Genomic DNA, 24,495 nt, shown 5'->3' with positions numbered 1-24,495 from the left:
TCTCCGTCGTTACTAGACCGATTTTGAATTTTTTTTTTTTATTGAATGTATATGCATACAGATTGGTCCCATTTTTCTCAGAACCCAGTTCTGATGATGGGATCCTGGAGAAATCGAGGGAACTCCTCAAATCTGAAAGGCATACATATGGTGATTTTTGTGTTTTTAAAGGAACAGCATGCATTTACGTACGGAACAGTGACATTTGGTGCAGTGGAACTCCTGATGATGGTCAGAATGGAACTCCTCAAATCTGAACGGCACACTTATAGTGACTTTGGTATTTTTATAAGAACAGCATGCACTTACGTCCAGAACAGTGATATTTGGTGCAGTGGAATTGCTGATGATGGTCAGAACGGAACTCCTCAAATCTGAACGGCACACTTATAGTGACTTTGGTATTTTTATAAGAACAGCATGCACTTACGTCCAGAACAGTGACATTTGGTGCAGTGGAACTGCTGATGAAGAGTGAGCCGCCCCTGGTTAGAGTTCCGTTCTGATAATCATTCTCATCTGTAAGTACTTCAGAATCATCCAGATTTCAAAATTGGTTCAGAAATACGGAGGTATCGAATAACAAACATTAAAAAATATACAGACGAATTGATAACATAATCCAACATTTGAAAGTATTTATCACCAGAACCCCAAAGGAAGGCGGTTTTTTTTTCTTAAAAATTATGCTATCTGTTTTCCAATAGCAAAGTAAGTCTTTACCAGTTGGTGTGGTGAAAAACTATTTATTGAAACGTAGCGTAGTATTTTTAACACAAACTTATGTGTAAACTTGAGATTTAATGATGCTTGTATTAAATACCTAATATATTATCAATAAAATGATTCCATCAATCTCTTACAAGTGTAAATTCAAAAGCGATTTGTGTGGTAACTGGTAAACCACGATAAGGTACACAGGCGAGACAATTTAGACTGACGGATAAAATGGTATGGAAGATCTGGGGACACAAATATCCATCAAGTGAAGTAGTGTATTTATAATATGGAAGATATCTAAATTAGTTGAAATTACCCGCCAGTCGAAATGGCTCCCCTGTCCCTTACAATATTTGTTCGTGTAATGGTACCAACTGGCAATGGTTGAAAAGCATTTTATTGAATATAATATACCTAATATAATTTTATGCACGTAGGAAATTAACTATTCAATATACTCTATGGTACGAAATGCGGTCCGTAAATTCAAAATTTCGATCTAGGGTTGTACTTTACGTAGTAACTAATTATTAATCTGTGGATGTACTATATGTACATAAACTCCTCTTAGAAATAGTTCAAATAGTTATCCTTAACGACTAGGGTGACAACAATCCCACAGCCAATTCGTGCTTATTAGGAACAAATTCTTCTGAAAGCAAGTTAGTCACGGAACCAAAGAAAAAATAAAATGTTTCAAGTTATTGATTTGTTCATAGATACAAAAAAGAACTCAAAATACCTACTTAAATTAAATAAATACCTTCTCTTAGATTAAAATACAAACTTAAAGCGTATATTTCTTGTTTTCCTAAATTCTTAAAAAATCTAATCACGAACGTTCAATATGTTTTGTTATATTTCAGGATCTGGTGCATCTATAGCATATCCAAACTTCTGCAGTGCAATCTTTATCTCTGCAAATACACTCGCGTCTTCAATTGTAGCTGGCAGGCGCACTAATTGTGATCTAGCTAATTTTGCAATAGCACCTCTAAGCGCTTTGCCGGACCTAGTCCGTGGTAACGCAGGAACTGCAACTGCTTTTCTAAACGCTGCTATTGGCCCAATCAGATGACGAACTAGGGCGATAAGTTCCTGGGTTACTGTGCTTTCAGCTACTATTTCTTCATCTGAAAAAAACAATAAACAATATATCAATAATTCAGATTATGCACACATTTTACTTACATATGTAAAATATTATTCACTTATCTTTAATCATTCATATTTATCGATCTTTTGGCTGTAATCTGGTTGTTGGTTCACTATTCTCCAGTTTAAAAAAAAAGTACGTAGTAAGTTCTCGTGTTATAGTAATATGAAAATAAGTAAGATAAAAATTGGTTCCAGTTTATTATAACGGTGCTAGGTAATTTTCCAATTACATTGAATTTAAATACTAACCATCTTGGGGTGGTCTCATTACGTAAAGACATAGCGGCACATCGCCCTTCGTAGTATCAGGGGCACCAACGACAACAGCATCGGCTATCCTTGCGTGCTTTAGTACAACATCTTCAATAGCTGCAGTCGATAGCCTATGACCAGCTACATTAATAATATCATCTGCACGGGCTACAACCCATACGGCTCCTTCGGCACTTATCCAACCGGCGTCTTGAGTGTCGTAGTAACCCTGGAAAATAAATTATAGAATACAATTAACAAAAAACTAAAAACCCTGTGTTTTGTTTCAAAGGTCAAATACATAATTGGACGGTGTTATGGAATAGCGAACTAAGCGCCAAAATCCGAAAAAAAAGTTATGAATGCAGTTCGGATATAAATGTGATAATCTATAGTATTGATTATTTCTTTGTTGAAAAATCATGCTTACAGCCTTATTTTAAGGGGTAGAATCAAGCGACACGTTAAAATTTGTATGGCCCTGTGTACTAAGTCGTTACGTAAAAACGAATTGAACGCCAAATTTACTTTTACAAATTATAATAAGCGTATATTCTAAATCGCAAAATCGAGTTAAACGCCATAAAGATGTTATTAATTCGTTTTGGTTTAAAGTTTTGATGATTTATAAACGCAATATCGATTTAACCGCCCTATTGGTGTCGTTTAATTCGTTGTTACATATTTGAAATTGCAGGATATTTCGCTTAATGAGAACTAAGAATCAAGAGGTTTTGTTATATCATAATATCTTATGTGTGTAATCCTGGCTAGTACTAATGAATTATTATTAGTTACAATGCCAATTTTGCCATATATGCTGATTTTTTTGACATTTATTAAAAAAAGTTGATTGCAGAACAAAACTAAATTGTTAGACGGATTAGTCCTAATCATTGTGGAGGAAAACATTGATTGTTAATTTATTTACAATAGCACTATTTACTCAAATATATGGAATTTTATTTTATTCCAGTATTCACTTTACCTCTAACAATTTGCATTAAAGAATCAAGCGACAAAATATGTCTCATAGTACGCTACGGCGAAATAAATTAACCTCATCGCAGTATTAGTTCAATAAAGAATCAAGCGGAAAAACGTTAATAACTTCGAAACTTAAATAGGTATGGTGTTATTTTTTTTATCAATTTAAATTATGAACACTTTTATAGGTTCAATGTCAAAATTAACTTTTTTTCTTTATAAATGAACTTACAACAACTGATTCAAATTTCAAATCTTTCTAGCTCATTTTCTCGATTTCAACTAACTGTCGCTTGATCGCTTATTCCATAACACTGTCCAATTATATACCTCTAAATATAAATAAGTGTCTATATACAATAACAGCATGCGTAAAGAAAACCTGCATAATGTAAACTACGCATCAAAATTAATTCATGTCAAATTTAAATATTACAAGTACCAAAGTGATTGCGCTAGTTTTCGTCCAATTGACGTGAATATCAACTTACTGCACAAATGAGAACTTAATGCAATCCTTATTTTAAACAATGCATCTACATATTCTACATAAAATATGTATTTTAAAAGTAGCAAAATTAAATATTAAAGATATCAATTCCGTCAAATGGATGAAAACCGATAAAAGCATGGAAACTAGCTGACATACCTACCCGACCGAATAAAAGTCATTATCATTGTAACTCACTAAACAATAGTTAATGAAAGCATTGCAGTTGATTGCTAATGAGTAAAATGTCGAAGGTGAAACTGGGTAATGCTTACTGGATATGACTCAAAATATGTCTTCACAAATCTGTCATCTGCTTGCCAAAGTGTCGAGGCAAACCCAGGTGGCAGAGGAAGCTTTGCGACTAATCTCCCGACTTCGCCCGTTTGACATTCTGAACCGTCTTCTCTTAAAACATGCACTGAAAAAAGTGTCTGTTTATATATATTTACATGCTTATGTAGTACCTAATTTAAAGGCAATACTTTATCACTTATAACAACATATCTAATGAAATTTTGGAACTTTATAAAAAATGCCGATTATCACTTGGGGCTGTTCACCCTTTGATCGATTTTTTTTTGTTATTTTTATTTATTTTAAATTTTATTTGGGTGGCTATTTCAATATTCACTAACTTACTATCGTATCCTGGAACAGGGTATCCAGCGGAATGTGGAGGTACTGATTTAATGCCATAGCCAAGACAGGCAGCAGTAATTGCTGACCCGGTTTCTGTTTGCCACCAGTGATTTAGCACGGGCACTGAAAATATGCGCTCTGCCCATAGCTGAAATAACAATTAAATGCCTACAATGAATATTAAAAAAACAGGTTTAAAGTGTCTGGAGTATCTAGTAAGGTTTATTCAATGGGTTTATTTTGGGACCATTTAAAAACGTTGAGGAATATATTGTATACATAAATATAATTCGAACTCGAGAATCGCCTTCGCATTCATCGTTATTTTTAACCAAAAGTAATGTTCTAGTAATTAATGTGGCTACTACGGTAATTGAATCGTATAAAACAAAGGACTGCCCAGACCAGAGGTCACGCGAACAGTCTCGGAATAAGTTTACATAAATACGGCACCTATATGTTGTCAATGAACAAACATATAATGTAGTTCAACTTTCTATGTGAACGGTACATTCTAATACTATGTGTCATTTACCTTCATAATAAAATTAGATTAAGATTAATATTTAAACATTGGTTTTATATATCTTTGATAACGTTAAGATTGATGTTAACTACTAGATACTAATACTCACCCGAGTATCTTGGTCGCAATGTTCTCCGGCAATGAATACTGATTTCAAAGACTGGTTACAATATCTCCTGGCATATTTGGCGTTCGGATCGGCTCTCTTCAGCACACGAATTGCGGTGGGAATTGTGAATAACGCATTTACTCCATGCTGTTCTATTATTCTGGAATATCGTTTAAGTAAGCTATATTTAATAAGAGAATATAAGTTCTGACATGAATTTATACCTATTTATGAAATTTTGAACAAAAAAATCGGTCACACGGTACCTAGCAGAGCTTTGAAAGTCGCATATAATATTTAAAAAAAAACATTCCGAAGGTCGCAGTCGAAAATAAATCCACCCATCATTAATGCATATAATATAACAATAACACTTATTGAGCTTAAGTAAATAGGGTGAATTAATTACAAGCAACAACAGGCTTTTAATTAGCTAAGCAACTATTAAATAAACATCAAACGAATTATTTAAATTGTCAACAATTTAACTTGATTTATATACTTATGGCTTATTTAACGACGCCCTTACCTAAAATACTGTCCTGGATCGGGTGTACGATCCGGCTTGCCTTCGTACAAAACAGTGGTGAGACCGGCAAGAAGAGGACCATAGCAGATATATGAATGGCCTACAACCCAACCAAGGTCAGAGGCTGCCCACCAAACGCCCTTCTTTAAGCCATATATTGTGCTCATTGACCAGCAAAGTGTAACTGCATGGCTACATGGACGTTGAACACCTTTTGGAGCGTCGGTGGTTCCTAAACAAGATTAAGTTTAGCATACAGAATTAAAAAAAAACCTAAATTGGAAATAAAGTACCTACAAATTATTTCATGTTAAGAGTAATCTACCTGAAGTATACAGAATGTATAAAGGTTCATTTGCCTCGACAGCCACACATGGCACCGGTTCGCTTTCAAGTGCCTCTTCCCAGCACATGTCTCTGTCTTTTTCAAGAGAACACTCAAGAACTCTTCGCCGCTGGTAAATAATGCACTTCAAGGGCTGATGTGAGCTTTGACATAGTGCCTCGTCTAAGATATCTTTGTATCTGAAAAAAAAAACACATGAATAACATTTATACTTAGTATTAGGTGCGCAAGAATTTACCTAAAGTTTCTGTCGTGACTATATTATATCGATATGGTGTAGTGGATGTGATTAAATTCGATAATTTCATTTTAATCTTTTTGTCCAACAGATTTTGTAAAGAGAAAAAATATTTTACTTAAAATGTTAGTCTTATTTATACATAACAGTTACATTTTTTTAAATATATTTAGTACTTATTTAAAAAATATGGCTTTCCCAATTATCTTTTCATCTTGTAGTATAGTATCTTACACATACATTCATAGTGTGATGCAATGAACATTGAAATGTAATTACAAAAAAAAAACTGAAAGCTCACCTAACAATTTTATTTGGTTCTACTCCACAACTAGCTGCAATAATAACAGTGGGTTCTGCATGTTCAATTCTTGTTCTTAGCTCTCTAGCCGCAAATCCTGAAATTAGAAATTATTCCTTTACAAATTTGAATAGACCACAGTTAGGCACAAGGGAAATGAGAACCAAATGTTTGTACCGCAATTACGGCATACAGATTTTGAATTTCGCGCTGCTTTATACTGAAAAAGTAGTTAGTAGGATTATGTAGAAAATGCTGAATTCATCTTTTTGTCACACTCTACGTTATTTTCTTGCTTAGTTATGTTATAAGGAAACCCAATTTACGTTTAATTTGTTTTATATCATATCTTTAATGAATATCTTTATGTTACTCGGGTGTTAATTAATTGGCACGTGCGGTTAAACAACAACTTTGCCCCCTTTCAAAACGAATACCTAACTAATTCAATGCCATTCTATTCTACCAACTTAAATAAAAAAAAACAGAAAATTTTGCTTAGGCATTTCCGTAAAATCCTAAATTAAAAATAACCTATGACATCATTGTCATCCAAAGATAATAGAATTTCATGTCTAGTTGTCATGTTGTCAAGCAATTCCCGTATAGTTTGTACATTTGGATCACGTCTCCGATTTTGATAAAAAATGGTAGGCTGATACAGTCCATGATGCTGAGCAAGATCCACTAGGTTTCCCAAAATGTCCTAGGTTGTTTGTATGAAACCTTCCTTTTTTGTTACCTGATTTCTATACATTTTCGGTAACAAAAAAGGAAAGTTTCATACAAACAACCTAGGACACTTTGGGAAACCTAGTGGATCTTGCTCAGCATCATGTACCTACTCTATCAGCCTACCAATTGTTAACAAAATCGGAGACGTGATCCAAATGTACAAACTATTCGGGAATTGCTGATCAATGATTTATTATTAAGTTTCAACCCCCTAGGTTCAGGCCTCACTAATCAAACAAATAATAATAATAAGCCCGCGGGGGCAGCTTGTGGCGAGCTGACGGTGAGTGGCGACACCGCGGACCCCTATTCCAGAGGGCACTTCCATCTAGCCCTCGCCTCTGCGCTTGCCTTAATCGGCCGGCCAGAGTGGATTCGCAAGAGCGGGACCTATGCTCCAGGTTGGAAGTGTAAAATCTCATAACGCCGGCGGCCTGCTGAACTAATCACCGGGATCTTGCTACCGCAGTCTCACCTCTCGACAACCTTTCAGCCACTCTTCAAGTGTTGCTCTGTTGTCGCACCATGCGTGCGGACGTTTTGCAGGGCCCACTCAATGAGTTGGCGAGTCACCGCCTGTCTTTTACAATCTTGAGACTAGTTGTCATGGCAGGTGTCCGATAGTCTCCCCCCATAGACCATTATCTAGTCCATCCAACTTGCACAACAATAGCCTATGACCTTAGTTCCCATCGCAACACAAAAGTGCTGCACTGAAATAGTCTTTACACCTGGCGGGGACCATCTCCGGATGTATCATATTGTGCGCTCGGGGATGGTATCCGCCACGTGTATCCCTTGCCTTTAGATTAAAGTGTCTAAAAGGGCCTCTGTGCTGTTGGCTTCGGCCCCACACATGCCTCCCAAAAGTCCGGGACCCCATGGTCCCGAGATATGGTAAGACATACAAATAATAATAATAATAAGTTCGGTGTACCCCTTACATTTCATTAAAGTGTCGAAAGGGCCTCTACGCGTTGGCTTCGGCCCCGCGCACGCCTCCCAAAGGTCCGGAATACCATTGTTCCGTGATGGGAAAGACATACAAATAATAATAAAATACTTTATTGTGCACTACAAAAAAAGATGCAATTTACAAAGCCAAGACTAAAATAGCAGATTACAACAGGCGGTCTTATCGCTAGAGAGCGATCTCTTACAGACAACCTTCGGATAGCGAAACGAAAATACTACTTATTAAAATTAATTATATTCAGTGCGACATAAAATTGAAAAAAATAAGGGTGCCACTTTCAAAGTGTAATATTTTTAATATCAAAAAAGTATTTGCAACAATGATGAATGGAAATACTTAGAAATATTATATTCGTATTATTTTAATATTGCATCAGCTTTCTCGGTTTCTCCAACATTTTACTAAAATTTCAAATCATTATAATTATATTGAAATATTATTTTATTTAAAAAATACCTCCTGAAATGAGATCCCACGAACGAGAATTTCTTTTTGAAGTCGGCTAAGAAAACCAGGCAGTACCTACCTCCGAATACCACAGAGTGGATGCCTCCAATGCGGTTGGTGGCCAGCATAGCGATGACTGCCTCCGGGATGAGCGGCATGTAGATCAGGACGCGGGACCCGCGCGTCACTCCCAGCTCCACCAGCTTGCCGGCTAACCGCGATACCTGTAGGTACGTACATAATGAATGAGGTGTAGTATGAATTTTCTGAGATGAACTTTTCGGTTTTGCCCTAATCTGCTAAACAAAGGCCTTTGTTTCTATTATTCGCCGCGGTTAGCTCCCGTTTCCACAGCACGTGCTAAAGTCTCAGTGTAGTTAAAAAGCAACTATCATGATAGCAATAAGGTTCAAATTTATTAAACAGTTTGCAATATGCAGGTAACTTTTTTTGAAGATGACAAAACGTGTTATCTCCGAAAGGGCTTTTTATGGATTTGAACCTTATTACTATCATGATAGTTGCTTTTTAACTACACTGAGACTTTAGCACGTGCTGTGGAAACGGGAGCTAACCGCGGCGAATAATACTTAGAAACAAAGGCTATTGTTTAACAGATTAGGGCAAAACCGAAAAGTGCATCTCAGAAAATTCATACTATATAAGCATGTGTAATTGTGTACCTATCAATAAGATTCTCTGACAGGTAGGTAAGTCATGCACTGTTTGTAGTATTAATAGGAACCCCGATAGCACAAAAGAAAACGATTTCTGGAACCAAAAATAATAGTTACTTATTAAGTATTAACCTTACTGAATAGGCTAGTTTCCTACTAGTCAAATCAGCTTCTTTTTATGAACTGTCAAAACGATTTGCTAATATGGAATTACTATGAAATACTGAGGAGTGACGTCACGGTCAATTCATTTACTTTATATCTTTCTCTTTGACTTATTAAATAGAAATTATGTTTAAAAATAACTACTGTGCATATTTTTCTACTAATTATGTGGTGCTTTATTTCGTGTACTGCTTAAAATATTTTAAGTATAGGAAACTAGCCTATTAAATAAAATTTGGCGAGTAAGCATGAATTCAGAAAAGCAACACATAAAATTTCCCATTATTGTTTACCGACTCCGGTTAATTAACATACCTAGTACTATATAAATAAATAAATATTATAGGACATTCTTACACAGATTGACTGAGCCCCACGGTAAGCTCAAGAAGGCTTGTGTTGTGGGTACTCAGACAACGATATATAATAATATATATTAATACTTATATACATAGACATACATGACTCAGAAACAAATATCTGTGCTCATCACACAAATAAATGCCCTTACCGGGATTCGAACCCGGGACCGCGGCGTAGCAGGCAGGGTCACTACACTATCACTACCGACTGCGCCAGACCGGTCGTCAAATTCAACATATTCTATTATTATATAACTAGCTACTCCCCGCGGCTTCGCTCGCGTTAGAAAGAGACAAAAAGTAGCCTATGTCACTCTTAATCCCCTTAACTAACTTCACTTAAAAAATCACGTCAATTCGTCGCTCCGTTTTGCCGTGAAAGACGGACAAACAAACAGACACACACACTTTCCCATTTATAATATTAGTATGGATTATGTTGTACATATTATATTCTATTTTAATTATTTTCACAAATCTAAAAATATAGACAAAATCTGCTACTTTTTGATATATACAGCCAGAAACAAAAACGATAGTGGTACTTATCTGGCACAGGAGACTAACACCGAAAACTTATTTATACTTTCTCCAATCATGGAATAAATATTTTCGGGATTGTAGCCTTGAACTGTCCACCATAAATAATTGTTTTCACCACATCAACCGGTAAAGTTATCCAGAACAGTGATAATTAATTTCATACAAATTTTAATTTGATGCCCAAAGATTTTCCTCGTGTTGGTGTGGTAAAAAATGATGTGTAGGTATAGTAAGGCGGCGGAATTGAAAAAAGTCGTCTAGTTTTGAAGTTGATGTGACTGGAGAGTATACTGCTGACAAGTGGTATCGTTGTGATCGGTAGACTTTACTGAGTACGAAATAATGACTTGTCACTTTCTCAGACTGTGGGGGGGTTAACTATGACGTCACAAAGATCGCGGTCCCGGGTTTCAATTTTTTGCCAATTTGTCTAGAACCCCTTATCCAATTTTGAAAAATGAGGTGTCGATTGAAAGCGTATAACATGCTGATTAAGATTTATTATATGTGAAGAGTATAGTTTTGTTAGTTATTTTTTAATTAATAATAATGCAAAAAATACTTTTTTTTTACTCTCTTTTTTGATTTTTGTGACTCAAAAAGGCAATGAAAACGGCCACTTAGCTAAAAAATATGTTATATAAATCATTTAACTACATTATTAAGCTATCTGTTGCTTTTTAAATTTCTACGATCGGATAATAAATAAGCAAACTACAACCACATACCTGTAGGCGGGGAGTACCGCTTGACACGCGTTCCCATACATTCGGCGTCTACCAAATTACACCTCGCGCAAAATTCGTTTCAAGCAGATATACCTCTAATCTTATTCATCGTAACCTATCAATATTGGTATCATTTGAAAGTACAATTAAAGTACTTTAAGAAACAATGTCAATCATTTTCATAAAATCAATAATCGCCAGTCTGTGGTGGTTACAAAGGAAAAAAGTGGGTATGCAATTTGACTGGTTTCCTAGGTTTGATACCCTAGACGAGTTTAAAAGGGAGGTAAAGGTGACATATGGGTTGTTCTCTGGCCTAAAAGCTATACAGAGGGTCACGGGAGAAAAAAACTAGGGTTTAAGTTTAGTTTTTAAGTTATTTTTTCTTTTATTTGTTGATTTTATTGTGTTTAATTTTTTTGTAATTTTATCAAGGATACACATTGGTTTCTTTTGCTGAAAATTCCCTTTTTTATGAGAAATGTTATGAATTTCATGGCATTTTCCGATAGAGACTAAAATTAACTTTCAAATAAGGCCACATAGTCATACTGATACATAGTCATACCCTTAATATTATATAAGTAAAAGTATGACTATGTGGCCTACTGATACATAGTCATACCCTTAATATTATATAAGTAAAAGTATGACTATGTGGCCTTATTTGAAAGTTAATTTTAGTCTCTATCGGAAAAAGCCATAAAATTCATAACATTTCTCATAAAAAAGGCAACTTTTAGCAAAAGAAACCAACGTGTATCCTTGATAAAATTACAAAAAATTTAACACAATAAAATCAACAAATAAAGGAAAAAATAACTTAAAACTAAACTTAAACCCTAGTTTTTTCTCCCTGACCCTCTGTGTAGCTTTTAGGCCAGAGAAAAACCCATATGTCACCTTTACCTCCCCTTTTAAACTCGTCTAGGTATCAAACCTAGGAAACCAGTCAAATTGCATACCCACTTTTTTCCTTTGTAACCACCACAGACTGGCGATTATTGATTTTAAAAAATGATTGACATTGTTTTTTAAAGTACTTTAATTGTGCTTTCAAATGATATCAATATTGATAGGTTACGATGAATAAGATTAGAGGTATATCTGCTTGAAACGAATTTTGCGCGAGGTGTAATTTGGTAGACGCCGAATGTATGGGAACGCGTGTCAAGCGGTACTCCCGCCTACAGGTATGTGGTTGTAGTTTGCTCATTTATTATCCGATCGTAGAAATTCAAAAAGCAACAGATAGCTTAATAATGTAGTTAAATGATTTATATAACATATTTTTTAGCTAAGTGGCCGTTTTCATTGCCTTTTGAGTCACAAAAATCAAAAAAGAGAGTAAAAAAACGTATTTTTTGCATTATTGTTAATTAAAAAATAACTAACAAAACTATACTTTTCACATATAATAAATCTTAATCAGCATGTTATACGCTTTCAATCGACACCTCATTTTTCAAAATTGGATAAGGGGTTCTAGACAAATTGGCAAAAAAATTAAACCCGGGACCGCGATCTTTGTGACGTCATAGTTAACCCCCCCACAGTCTGAGAAAGTGACAAGTCATTATTTCGTACTCAGTAAAGTGTACCGATCACAACGATACCACTTGTCAGCAGTATACTCTCCAGTCACATCAACTTTTCCCGAGACCCTCTCGCCGCTCTACTAGTAGGTAGGTACCCATCTCAACCTACATTTTATTCACAAATGCAACTTACTCATACTTACCATATACTTAATACGTTTTTGAAGTATCAAGAGAGCCTTTGCCAGTTGGTTTCTTGAAAATAAATGAACTATCTTTCGTCGTTACATTATTCATGATCACAAAGACGACGAATCGGGTCATCGAGATATGTCGCAGTTATGAAGTAACCATGGGTAGCAAGAACGTCACAGACAGTTCTTTGTGGTAGATATCTTGAACATTGATCAGGTTTCCTGTCTTAAATTTTCTTATAGCCCATCAGTCTTACCTTACATCGCTGTAGATAGGTACTTGATGTTGAGATTCCTCATATTAAAGCATCAATTGCCTTACATACATGAGTGGAATACTTTCGTAAGTTTTGTACACCTTGGCAATGTTCTCGGAACAGTTGGAACCTCATCCTTCTTCATTTTCCTAAATGCCTCCATATAGACGATGAGAGAAGAGTCATCTCACAACCAAAACCCTTTGTTTTGGTCCCTAAGAGCCAGAGGTTTATTTTTTGGACAAATAAGGTAATTAGGTATATTCGAGAGAGGGATGCATAATTATTACGAAGTTCTCGCCTCAGTTCTAATGTACGAGCTAATATACCTACCCGCGTTTTCTCACACACATTGATTTGAAAAAGCCGACACTAAATTATGTCCTTCTTTTATATCTACACTTTTTTTACAGACTGTACACTTCCAAACGAACCCGTTGTCGACTTCGTTCCTACTTCCTAGTGATCGACAGCGACCAGCGTGCGTAGCCGAATGCACAAACGCTCACGAAACGAAACGCTCGTAGATGTCTATCTCTATCGCTCTTGCGTATTGGCGTGACAGAGTCAGACTACCTTTCACGGCGTTTCGTTTTCGTTTCGCGTCGTAGAAATACCATTCGGCTACGGGGCCAGCAGTCGCTTGTGCGAGTTGTGCGTCACCAACAGCTAGTTGCTCGGGCGTTGCCGGCGTTGGGGACACTGATAGACGGGCAACTGTCCCACTCCCACTCCTTTGTGACTAACCTGGTCCCTCATCTCGCTGTACGTGATCCGCCTCACTGTGTCCGTGAGTGGTGAGTCGTGTACCAGGGCCACTGTGTCGCCCTGACCGTTCTCCACATGCCGGTCGATTGCGTTGTGACAGACTGACAGCTCGCCGCCTACCCACCTGCGACATGTGATTTAGGTAAGAAGATCATTATAAAACAAGAACAGATCAGTCCTAAATAAGTAGGTACTACTGGCCTTAGCATTTATTTTAGACGATTTATGGTGCAATGTCTGAGGGACATACATCGCTTTTGATGGCTAAACGTAAACAGATCTGTGCGAGAGCGACATACTTTGCCAGTTTGCCACATAGTTGACAAGGGAAACTTGCAACCGATTGCGACGTTTCGCAATGGTGTCTTCTTTCCCTTTTGTCAGCAAGTGCTGCAAACCACGTCTCATCGACGAACTTGCGACCATCTCCAACGCACTTTCGCCATTCCGTCCGCTTCTCCCAGTTTAAATTAATAAGTAGGTAAGCTTGTTCTTTTTCCCCTTACTAGCTCGGAAACACGTGTTTTGTCCTTTAATACCAGCGGGTAAAAACGCATTTTATCCACTAGTGGGTAAAGTAATTTGACCTTGAATAAAGTCAAATTAACTGCTTTAAAATTGATAAAAGTAGGTGAATCCAGTAATTAAGATGATTTACCACCTGTGGAACTACTGGAAGCAGTGATAAACGCATTTTTTTGCGTTGTAGTTTCCTCGCTATAGTGAGGGGAAAAGTTTTGTGTTACACTCGGGTGCAAATGTATTTTACTTCTCGTGTGTTAAAAAACTCGCAAGTTCAGGATTCTATTCTCGAACCACTCGCTTCGCTCGTGGTTCAACTATAGAATCCTTTCACTTGTTCGTTTTTCAATTCCACACTCGGCGTTAAAATACAACTTTGCCCCCTTGTATAACAAATAACTATTAACTTAACATGAAGCTCTGGCGGCCTAGCACAGCTAGCGTTCTCGTGCGGGACACCTACTAGCACCACTTCAAGTACCTATAAATGAACTCGCACGCGCGAGAGTGTAAATATGTCGTGATTTAGCGCACGTCGGATGTAGAGTTGAGTTCGATTTATAGTTTCATTATTATTATTAACATCATACCATGTTGCCACTTAAATACTTTCTGGTAATTTAAATTGTTAAAAAAGCAAGTAATTATCTAATTAAATTTAGATTTATTTTAGATTAATTAATTAATTAATTTTAGATTTATTTAGTTTAATTTTTATTTTCAGTTTAATTTTAGAATAATTTTAGATTTATTTAGTTTAATTTACCTGTAATATTATTTTAAAATTGTGTAGATATGTTATACACCACAATTAAATATGTATGTAATTGTGTCACTTACCATTTTGTAAATGGAGCGTTAGAGTTATCCAGAACCTTGTCCCAAGGCTTGGCCCACTCGATCTCTTTTGCCACATCAGACCAGAATCCCTCGGGATCCACCAGGGAGTGATGGTACGCTTTTTGATACTGCTCTGTCACACCGCTTTCACCTAAACCCAAAACATCATAATATGTACCTACTTATCAAAACCACTAAAGAAAGGAAACGAAACAATTGTAGAGCAAAAGTTACAAGGAAGAAAATGGACATGCTCGTATTTACGACGAGGCCTTTCTGCATCATGAATGAAACGAAAGATTTTACCTATAATTGAATTCCGATCATAATAATGAGGGTTAAAATAAAATCCTGTGCGAAGTGACCTCTTTGTTAACCTTTTTCCCCTTAAGGGAGGGCGCAGACGGGCGACGCAACAGTTTTGTATCCGTCGCTCGGTCTATGGCTTCCCACAGACAGTCTTAAAAATTCATAATCTTAAAAAAAAATTGTATGCAATCTGACAGTTCAAACTGACACTGACAAGACACTGACAGATCTGACAGTGTCAATTTGCATACAATTTTTTTTTAAGATTATGAATTTTTAAGACTGTCTGTGGGAAGCCTATGGGCTAGTATGAAGGTGCGCACACGTTGCGACGCAATTTTTTTGTCGCAGGGGTCGACGACAGGCCTGCGACGCAACTGTCTCCTTCCCTATGGGTTTCAATGCAAGTGCGCACACGGCGACAAAACAGTCGTCGGTCGGTTGTCAATGTTGCCAGTTATTCGAAAAAAAAGATAATTTTAAATGCAGATTGTTGAAGACGACATTGATATCTGTCTTTTAATTGAAGAAGTAGAGGAAAGACTGATTTTATATGACAAGAATTTAAAAGAATATTCCGACAATATTAAGAAAAAACGATGCCGGGTTGTAAAATCATCAAAACTTTTAAACACTCATTCTGAAGTACCAAAAAATTATTTTAGATAGGCTCTCAATTTCATGAAAAAAGAAAAAGTTGCATCCGAAATATCCAAAGATAATAGAATTAATCTATGGTAATAGCTTTTTAGTAGTCTGTGGTTACGTCGCTGTCGTTCCCGTGTGCGCACCTCGGAGACTGTCGCAAGGGGTGACGACAGAGACAAAAAAGTCGTCGAGCGACTGTCGCCCCCGTGTGCGCCCTCCCTAAGAGGGATCGAAGTGGGACTTTTTTTGTTAAAGGACTTTATGTTGCCAGTATAAAATATTAACGCAAAGAAAAAAGTTTGCACATTGGTACGTAATACATATAATAATAAGTTTTTGTCGATTTAGTTCGTTTTGTACACCATTATGTTATTAATATTTTGATAATTTCCTTATAGGTGATGTGAAATTGTAACAATCAACGGAGAGTTTGTGTGAAACGTCAAATTTCCCATTGGTATCAAAATAACTTGCACCGCCGTTAACACTTGAAATCCTCAATACGCTCAGGATTCTATTTTAGAATCCTTTGCTTCACACAGTAATATTGTGTAATAAATGTAGGTAGGTACGCCCTCGCCGTAAATATCTTATTTTGCTCCCTAGTGACACAATCTACTAATCCGAAATGGTGATGTGACAATGAACTGATAAGTAAGTATGTACGGAGTATTTGTTTGTCACTCGTAATAATTTACGATGACCGTATATTTTGTCTACCACTGACTTAATGAGTGTCCTGTGTTTACTAAATAGGTAAAAATATGTATTGATAATGTACGAGTATGTTTCTAATAGTTCCTAAATATCTTACCTACAAAGCACATCGAGATTTTTTAAATTATTTTAGATCTAAAATCTACTTCGAAAAGTTCTTATCTGTGTTGAACTACTCACTCAATTTCGTGTCTGCCTACAAGCCAGGAATCTTCTTAATCACGAGACCTAATTACCACAAACAAGGAATTACCATAGCTCTCTATATCAGCAGCAGACACAAACGCCTTTTTCTTCAGCTCACTGATAGAGGACTCGAATTTGTTCTTCTCGATCTTGGAGCTGACTCCATCGGTTTCCTGATACATGGTTATGGTACACAGTCACTTCGGGTGTCACGCGAGCACTGCCACACGAACAATGTGCCTTGTAAACTATAATACTCCATTATACCACGACCTGTGCCCCTTCTGAATTATTTAATACATTTATACTGAAAAGAGGTTGACGTTTTTAACTGACTACCTAAGTAGATGTCTATCTACCACATTGGGAGCAAATGACTTAAGTGCAATTGGAATTGTTTCACATGTTCTCCTTTTGAAATACGTGTATTGTATGGTACAGAATCTTCTTTTATTCTTTTTGACTACGATTGTGAAACATGTACTTAACACATAATACGAGAAATACATTTCAGCACGTGCGGATATGTAGATGAGTGTAAATTTAACATTCTACGAGACGGTTAATTTGATGAAAGTACAAAATATACTATAGGTATGTATTTAAGGAATTTCTTCAATTTCTCATGGATGCCATTATCAGAATACTTTGTCGGTGAAGTTGACAACAACGCATATTATTCTAAATATTGAACTTGGGTCTTATTTCGCATTTATATTTTCAATGTGATTAACGATTTATTCAGAGATAGATATAGTCCTTATTAGCAAGGAATCATTTATGAAAGTCAAGTCGAGTCTTAATTGAAAAATTAGGTAAGTAAACAATTAAATTGGTATGTTATGGTTAGAAATAAATTGGTTTCAATCATGCGATGATTTCAATTATTGAAACCTTTTTAGGTGAATATAAGTAGGCACACGTAGAATAATGTTTTCTAAATACATATTGTAGGAAATTTTAACTTTTGGTAAACCATGTTTGGTAAAATGGTTACTTTAATGCGATCTAGAATCATATTTTGCATTATAATCTTCTATGGTAAGTGCTATTAACTATGGGGCATCCATGGGTAACTTTCGAGTCGCAAGATCCCCTGTGATAACCCTATATACCCAATTACCCATGGACCATGGCTGTACTTGAAGCCATTGCATAATTTTCTTCACGTTTGTTACACCTCTTCAGTAGGTACCTAATTACTTAATAATTAATAACTTCTTGGTTTGAACGTTTACTCGCATCTTAAAATGCCTTTTTTAGTTGTACCACAAGGAAATGCAAAATCAATAAGAATTGATACAAGTATAGAAGTGGGCAAGAATATCACAGGCCTCCTGCAAAACCTGCAGAATTACTTGCAAGGCTTACAAACGAAGAGTCCGGACTACCTACAGCAACTGATAGCTAATGCGCAGAACAAGCAGGTGAAGGATGAGGCGTCGGACCAAGTAAAAGAACGCATAGTTCAACTAATCAAAAACATGGCAAACAATGCTGGAGCCGGCGTTACAACCCCCTCCCCATTTCAAGGTACCCTTATACAACGTGTTACACCAGCTACTGAAAGAGGCACCCCGAAGGAATTAAGATATACCTACTGGCCAACTTTTATTATGGGACACCTCGAAATAGTTATTTGTTTTTGTAAAAGTTGTTGTTTAACCGCACGTGCTTACCCGATTCATACCTACTACACCCGAGCAAGCGAGGAAGAATAGTTATTTGTTATACAAGGCAAGGGAGCAAAGTTGTATTTTAACCGAGTGTGGAATTGCAACACGAACTAGCTAATGGATTCTAGGGTTGAACTACGAGCTAGCAAATGGATTCTATGGTTCGAAAATAGAATCTACATTACGATGTACTAGTACGGAAAAGAGGCAGTTCGATACGAGTAGCAATAAATTAAAACACGACCGAAGGGAGTTTTACTGCAGGTACATATAGTGCTATTTTACTGCACTAGTCCGCAAAGTAGTACTTACTATACTTGCCTATGTCGAAACTTTAAAGATAACTGAAAAGTTTAAAACACTCCTCTAGGGTTGTGTTTTTGTTCATCGCCACTTGTTTCGAATTTCCTCTTTTCCTCACTTGTATTGTATCGTAAAGTAAAATTATGGGTTCCTTTTATCTGTACTGTACTTTAGATGTTAGTTACATTACATTTACATCTAAAGTACAGTCTCGCGTATAAAATACCTCTATATACTGGCCTTTGCCACCCTTAGCGTTTATTTCAGACGATTTATGGTGCAATGTCCGAGAGACATCGCTTTTGATAGCTAAACAGACCTTGTCGCCGAATTTACAGCTATGGCTATGAGACATGGTTTTCAAAAAGTTGCTTAGATCCATTGAGGTATCTTAGATCTATGTTTTTATTATTTGATTACCTACCTATATAACATAATTTACTATTTTTGCGTCTTAAATGGTTATTCAATCCACACTCGAGAGCGAGACCCCGATGACTTTTGCAAGAGTAAGTAGTTTTATTGAAACTTATATTTTACCAAAAACATGCAACTACTTTACATGTAACAAAATGTTGAAACAAGGCGTAACTAAATAAGTATAAGACCGTTTTCACATTATCCGATCCGATATCGGATGTCGGAAGGATTTCAATATAAAAAATCCAAGATGGCGCCTGTAATGTATGGGATATCGGTCTGACATCCGATATCGGATCGGATAATATGAAGACGCACTAAGGCTGACAAAAAGCACCGCCAGCAAGACAGTTCCACTACGCATTCTTGTTGGGCAATGTGTTTATCATAAATATTTCGTTTGTTTTCAGCACAAATACAGGCTGTATATGAGTCGAAAACCACAGAGATGAACTGGCTAGCGTTCTGGGAAGCTTTGAAGAAAATGGTGAATAATATAGCTCAGAGTCTAGACAACAAACCTTCGCAAGTCATAGTGCAAGAGGCAGAAGAGAAAAGACAATTTAGTCTTTTACAGGTACCCACAATCCTACATATTTTTCACCACATCAATGGTCAAGGCTCTCTCGAGGCTTTAAAATGAGTGACAAAGTTACATTTTATCCGCAAGAGAGCAAAGTAATTTTATACAAATTTTAACATGATGCCGAAACCTGGCTGGTAGAATTGACTTTGAAATGATGATGTTGAATCATAAAAATAAAAAAAATGTTAATATTTTCCACGTGTTGGCGTGGTGAAAAATTGTGTGTTTTCCTATGGCAATGTACGTGTCTCGAACCCGCAGCGCTCAAAATTCCAAATTCAATAATAGAATTTTTCGCTTGCTGGGGTATCAAATATCAATATTAGTACATTGTGCATGTGCAACGGGGCGGAAGTTGAATATTGCGAACGATAGTAAATTATATCGCGACGGCTTGGAAGCTGCCTAAATATTCGCCAATTTAGGTTATAGCCTGACTCTAATCTGTTTGTTTTTCCGTCTCCTAAGTGAATTTTTATGAGGAAAAAAATTAACCTAACATAATAATACGACGTGCACTTACCTTGTATCAATCTTCTGTCACTCGAATAAGAACAACCCTGATATTGCCAGTTGATAATGCAATGCTACTCTAACATAACACCGATGCAAAATAAACAGGAATACTTATAAGGGGGTTGGAAGGTCAGATAGCAGTCCATTCGTAAAACTAGAGCTTACGCCAAATCTTGGGATTACTTGTCAAAGTAGACCATAGGTTCCCATGAGCCGTGGCAAAATGCTGGATAATGTAAGGCGGATGATGATGATGACGATGATAAGGGGATCGGTGGATAGATAGTTTTATTTCAGCCTATTCAGCTCTGCCAGCCCCTTTTTAGGGTTCCGTAGTCAACTAGGAACCCTTATAGTTTCGCCATGTCTGTCTGTCCGTCCGTCCGTCCGTCCGTCCGCGGATAATCTCAGTAACCGTAAGCACTAGAAAGCTGAAATTTGGTACTAATATGTATATCAATCACGCCAACAAAGTGCAAAAATATAAAATGGAAAAAAATGTTTTATTAGGGTACCCCCCCTACATGTAAAGTGGGGGCTGATATTTTTTTTCATTCCAACCCCAACGTGTGATATATTGTTGGATAGGTATTTAAAAATAAATAAGGGTTTACTAAGATCGTTTTTTGATAATATTAATATTTTCGGAAATAATCGCTCCTAAAGGAAAAAAAAGTGCGTCCCCCCCCTCTAACTTTTGAACCATACCTATGTTTAAAAAATGTGAAAAAAATCACAAAAGTAGAACTTTATAAAGACTTTCTAGAAAAATTGTTTTGAACTTGATAGGTTCAGTAGTTTTTGAGAAAAATACGAAAAACTACGGAACCCTACACTGAGCGTGGCCCGACACGCTCTTGGCCGGTTTTTTGTACAGGCGTGAGTTAATTTATGTAATTTAATAATTATAAATATTTAGTCAAATAATCATTGTTACAATGTTTACAGAACATAAAATCAGGACGAGTTCGGGGCCCCGTTCACGTATATGGTCAGCACAGCGGTAGCAAAGAAGATGACTAAAGATAAAATATATCTTGAGATTTAGTAAAAATTAACTTATTTGTGGATTTAATATGTAAGGTACAGCGGGGCAAATCTCGACTAGAGGGCAAATCAATGTTTGCATTATTAAATAGAGTGTCCACCGGTTATATAATTATGGTAGGCGTGTTCAGTGTATATATGTAGAACCAGGGGCGGCTCACTCCGCGATCCTTTCGCCGCGCTACAAGGCCTACAAGTACATGCCGGCGGCCGCGAGTTCGCGGCCCATTCAGTGGCGACGACCTTCGCGCGGCGCAATAGAATTCAATGTCGTCTGCACGCGTGCGGTCCGTTTGTTAATGTAGGTAAGAATTTAGAATGGCGGCGTTTTGTGAACATCAAAGGAGTGAGCCTTCTGTACTTGTACTATTATATATTCTGTGGTAGAACTCGACATCATAGTGTAATAATGGAAAAAATGGATCAGTTACAATTGCCCCCCAGTCGAGATTTGCCCCGCTGTACCTTATTTTAATATTAAAAACATTAACACTTTGTCAGGTACAGTCAACTGAGTCAACCAATTTGAATCATAGGCCACTAGTTGTAGAACCTTTGAAATGTGACTTCTTATGGGCCTTATGGCAAATAAGTACAACGGTGTTCTAGAGTGGCCAGTATGCGTAGCCGAATGCACAAACGCTCACGAAACACTCACGATAATATCTCTTTCGTAGCTATCTATCTCTATCGCTCTTGCGTATTGGCGCGACAGAGCCAGACTACCTTTCTGCGGCGTTTCGATTTCGTTTCGCAGATATGCCATTCGGCTACGGGGTCTGGGATTCATATTGGTTGACTGTACGGGTTGAAGATGATGTTGAAGATGCACTGAAAATGATACAGGGATTTCGTATTAACTCTTTATTTATACATTAAACGATTATCAATTTATCAGTGTGCCGATACAATTAACTTCCGATGCTATGGTTACCGTATTTAATGGAAAGATTAATTCTAAACTGGAGTTTAAACATGCCATTTGTTTTATTAAAACAAGGATAATTGAGTATTATAAGCATACATCGGGGTTTTGGGAGCGGGAATGATTTATACTAGCCCAAAAAGGGTGAAAACGATGAACAGACATTACTATAACATTTCTAGGTACATTTGGAGCCAGATACATAGCTTAATCTATATTTCAGTAATTCAAGTTACTATAAACATAAGTAGTTATAAATACACAAATTCATTCCCGCTCCCAAAACCCCGATGTATGATTATAAGGTACATCGGCGCCTGAGCTTTGAGGGTCAAAAACTGCGCTCAACTCAACTAAAATGGAACAATCATTTTGTCAATAATATAACAGTTACAATGAAAGTCGGCATTTGTTTAGGTACAGTCGAGTTCATAAATGTGTACATTTTTTCACCTTATTGCATAGAGCTAAAGATGAAGAAATGTACACATAAATATTTATGAACTCGACTGTATTAGGTACATATATCGCTTTCTATATCTAGATTTTTTTAATTCACTACGAAAACACGCAATTATTTGATCCATTGACACGATGACTACAAAACAAAAAAAGTCAAATTATGAGTAAAATATGCGTCGAAGGTACCTGGAGTCTTAGCCCTTTTCAGACAAAGTACGGTTTAAGGCCCTCATATGCACCAATAGGATTTCAACTTTAGCATTCCTATTTAAGGTTCATATTAAATTACACTTTCGGAAAACGCGACTTTTCTTCGAATGAATAAATAAAGCTGCTTTAATCTGATTGTATTTGAATTAAGAAGCCAAACAAACAGTAACATAAGTCACTGCTAAAATCATTAGTACAGCAACAAGTAACCACATTTTTCACGTGACTTGGAACTGTTTACGCTTCTTGTACTCGCTTTAACATATACGCATTTTTATGCGTTGTTTAAGCTGTAACTGTAATCAATGCAAACAATCGTACCAAACAAACACCGTTAAAATATAAAGTCATTACTTACCAGTCTTCATTTCGTCTAAATTTTAAACTAACAGGATCTAACGAACATTCAAGAACACAACATCGAAAAAAACTGGCAAGACTGCGCTCTTGAGAAGGCACCTATTTATTAAAACAATACATTCTACTACATGATAATAATGATTATTGTATAATCACAAGGTCTTAGACGTATACTAACAATCAGAAAAAGATATTTGAAAAAAAGACAGTGCAATTCGTTAGCACAATAAGGGGCGGATTGTATTATCCATACCACGAACTCACGTTTAACCAACATAAGGTTTTGCTTAAGGGCGCTATCACATTTGGCGAACGGAAAGAAAGGCGAACGCGCAGCGACTATACCGCTCGCAGCTCGCTCGCAAGTCTCGTAACTCGCCAAATGCGATACGCCCTTAAATACATTTACTCTCATATTTGCATAATATCGCTAATGAGAAAAAACTTATGAAATAGGATTTACTTACATTAAGTTTTTCTTCACAAGGTCGCAACATAACATTATTAGGTTTCGTTAAATCAGTTGCCTACAGAATTTTCACATGAATAAGTACCTACCACCTACCAAGAACAATTTAATACTGGACTGACAAAGCCCATACAAAAAAGCGTACCCCTGAAATGTATGGGCCTTTTAGGCTTAAAACTAGATGGCGCTGTTTCGCAGACTGAAATTGGCCAAAATCATATTTACCCCAAATATTTTTGCGTGTTTTTATTTTTTATAAGATTATATGACATAGGTACAACTAGGGAACAAATCAAATTATTTTATTGAATATTTTTTATTTGTTATTTTTTCAAGTAGTCACACTACTATATATAAATTCGCCTCTTCGCGTCTTCACCACTAGACCAGCCGGCGGCGGCGGCGGTGGGCGGGTGGTCTAGTGGTGAAGACGTTAGCCGCGTAAGCAGAAGACGCGGGTTCGATTCCCGGCTCGGCCACCAGTGGGCCTTGTCGTTTTTTCTTTCGTGTATGATATCTATTTAAATTTATAATTAAATTACATAATATAACTTCATTTTAAAATCATGATATCACGTCGATACACATTTTGAAAAAAAAAAAATTGTATG

General features: G+C 36.6%; 2 protein-coding genes across 2 annotated transcripts; one reads left to right on the top strand and one right to left on the bottom strand.

Annotated features, from left to right (window-relative positions):
• Positions 1–688: 688 nt before the first annotated feature.
• On the bottom strand, positions 689–17,117 carry LOC125233410 (acyl-CoA synthetase short-chain family member 3, mitochondrial). The gene is made up of 12 exons (XM_048139460.1): positions 16,978–17,117; positions 15,051–15,201; positions 13,668–13,812; positions 8,536–8,680; positions 6,299–6,395; positions 5,739–5,938; positions 5,414–5,645; positions 4,885–5,044; positions 4,250–4,397; positions 3,883–4,028; positions 2,128–2,359; positions 689–1,853 (listed from the first exon to the last, which is right to left on the bottom strand). The coding sequence occupies exons 1-12, from the start codon at positions 17,090–17,092 to the stop codon at positions 1,576–1,578; spliced, it is 2,049 nt and encodes a 682-aa protein (XP_047995417.1). The 5' UTR covers positions 17,093–17,117; the 3' UTR covers positions 689–1,575.
• Positions 17,118–17,811: 694 nt separating this feature from the next.
• Positions 17,812–21,465, top strand: LOC125233558. The gene is made up of 4 exons (XM_048139642.1): positions 17,812–17,951; positions 18,174–18,443; positions 19,720–19,886; positions 21,360–21,465. The coding sequence occupies exons 1-4, from the start codon at positions 17,888–17,890 to the stop codon at positions 21,432–21,434; spliced, it is 576 nt and encodes a 191-aa protein (XP_047995599.1). The 5' UTR covers positions 17,812–17,887; the 3' UTR covers positions 21,435–21,465.
• The last annotated feature ends 3,030 nt before the right edge of the window (positions 21,466–24,495 follow it).

The sequence above is a fragment of the Leguminivora glycinivorella genome, chromosome 1, assembly GCF_023078275.1.
Source record: "Leguminivora glycinivorella isolate SPB_JAAS2020 chromosome 1, LegGlyc_1.1, whole genome shotgun sequence".
Taxonomy (NCBI): Eukaryota; Metazoa; Arthropoda; class Insecta; order Lepidoptera; family Tortricidae; genus Leguminivora; species Leguminivora glycinivorella.
The sequence above is the reverse complement of the archived record's forward strand: the minus strand, read 5'-3'. Positions and strand labels throughout refer to the sequence as shown.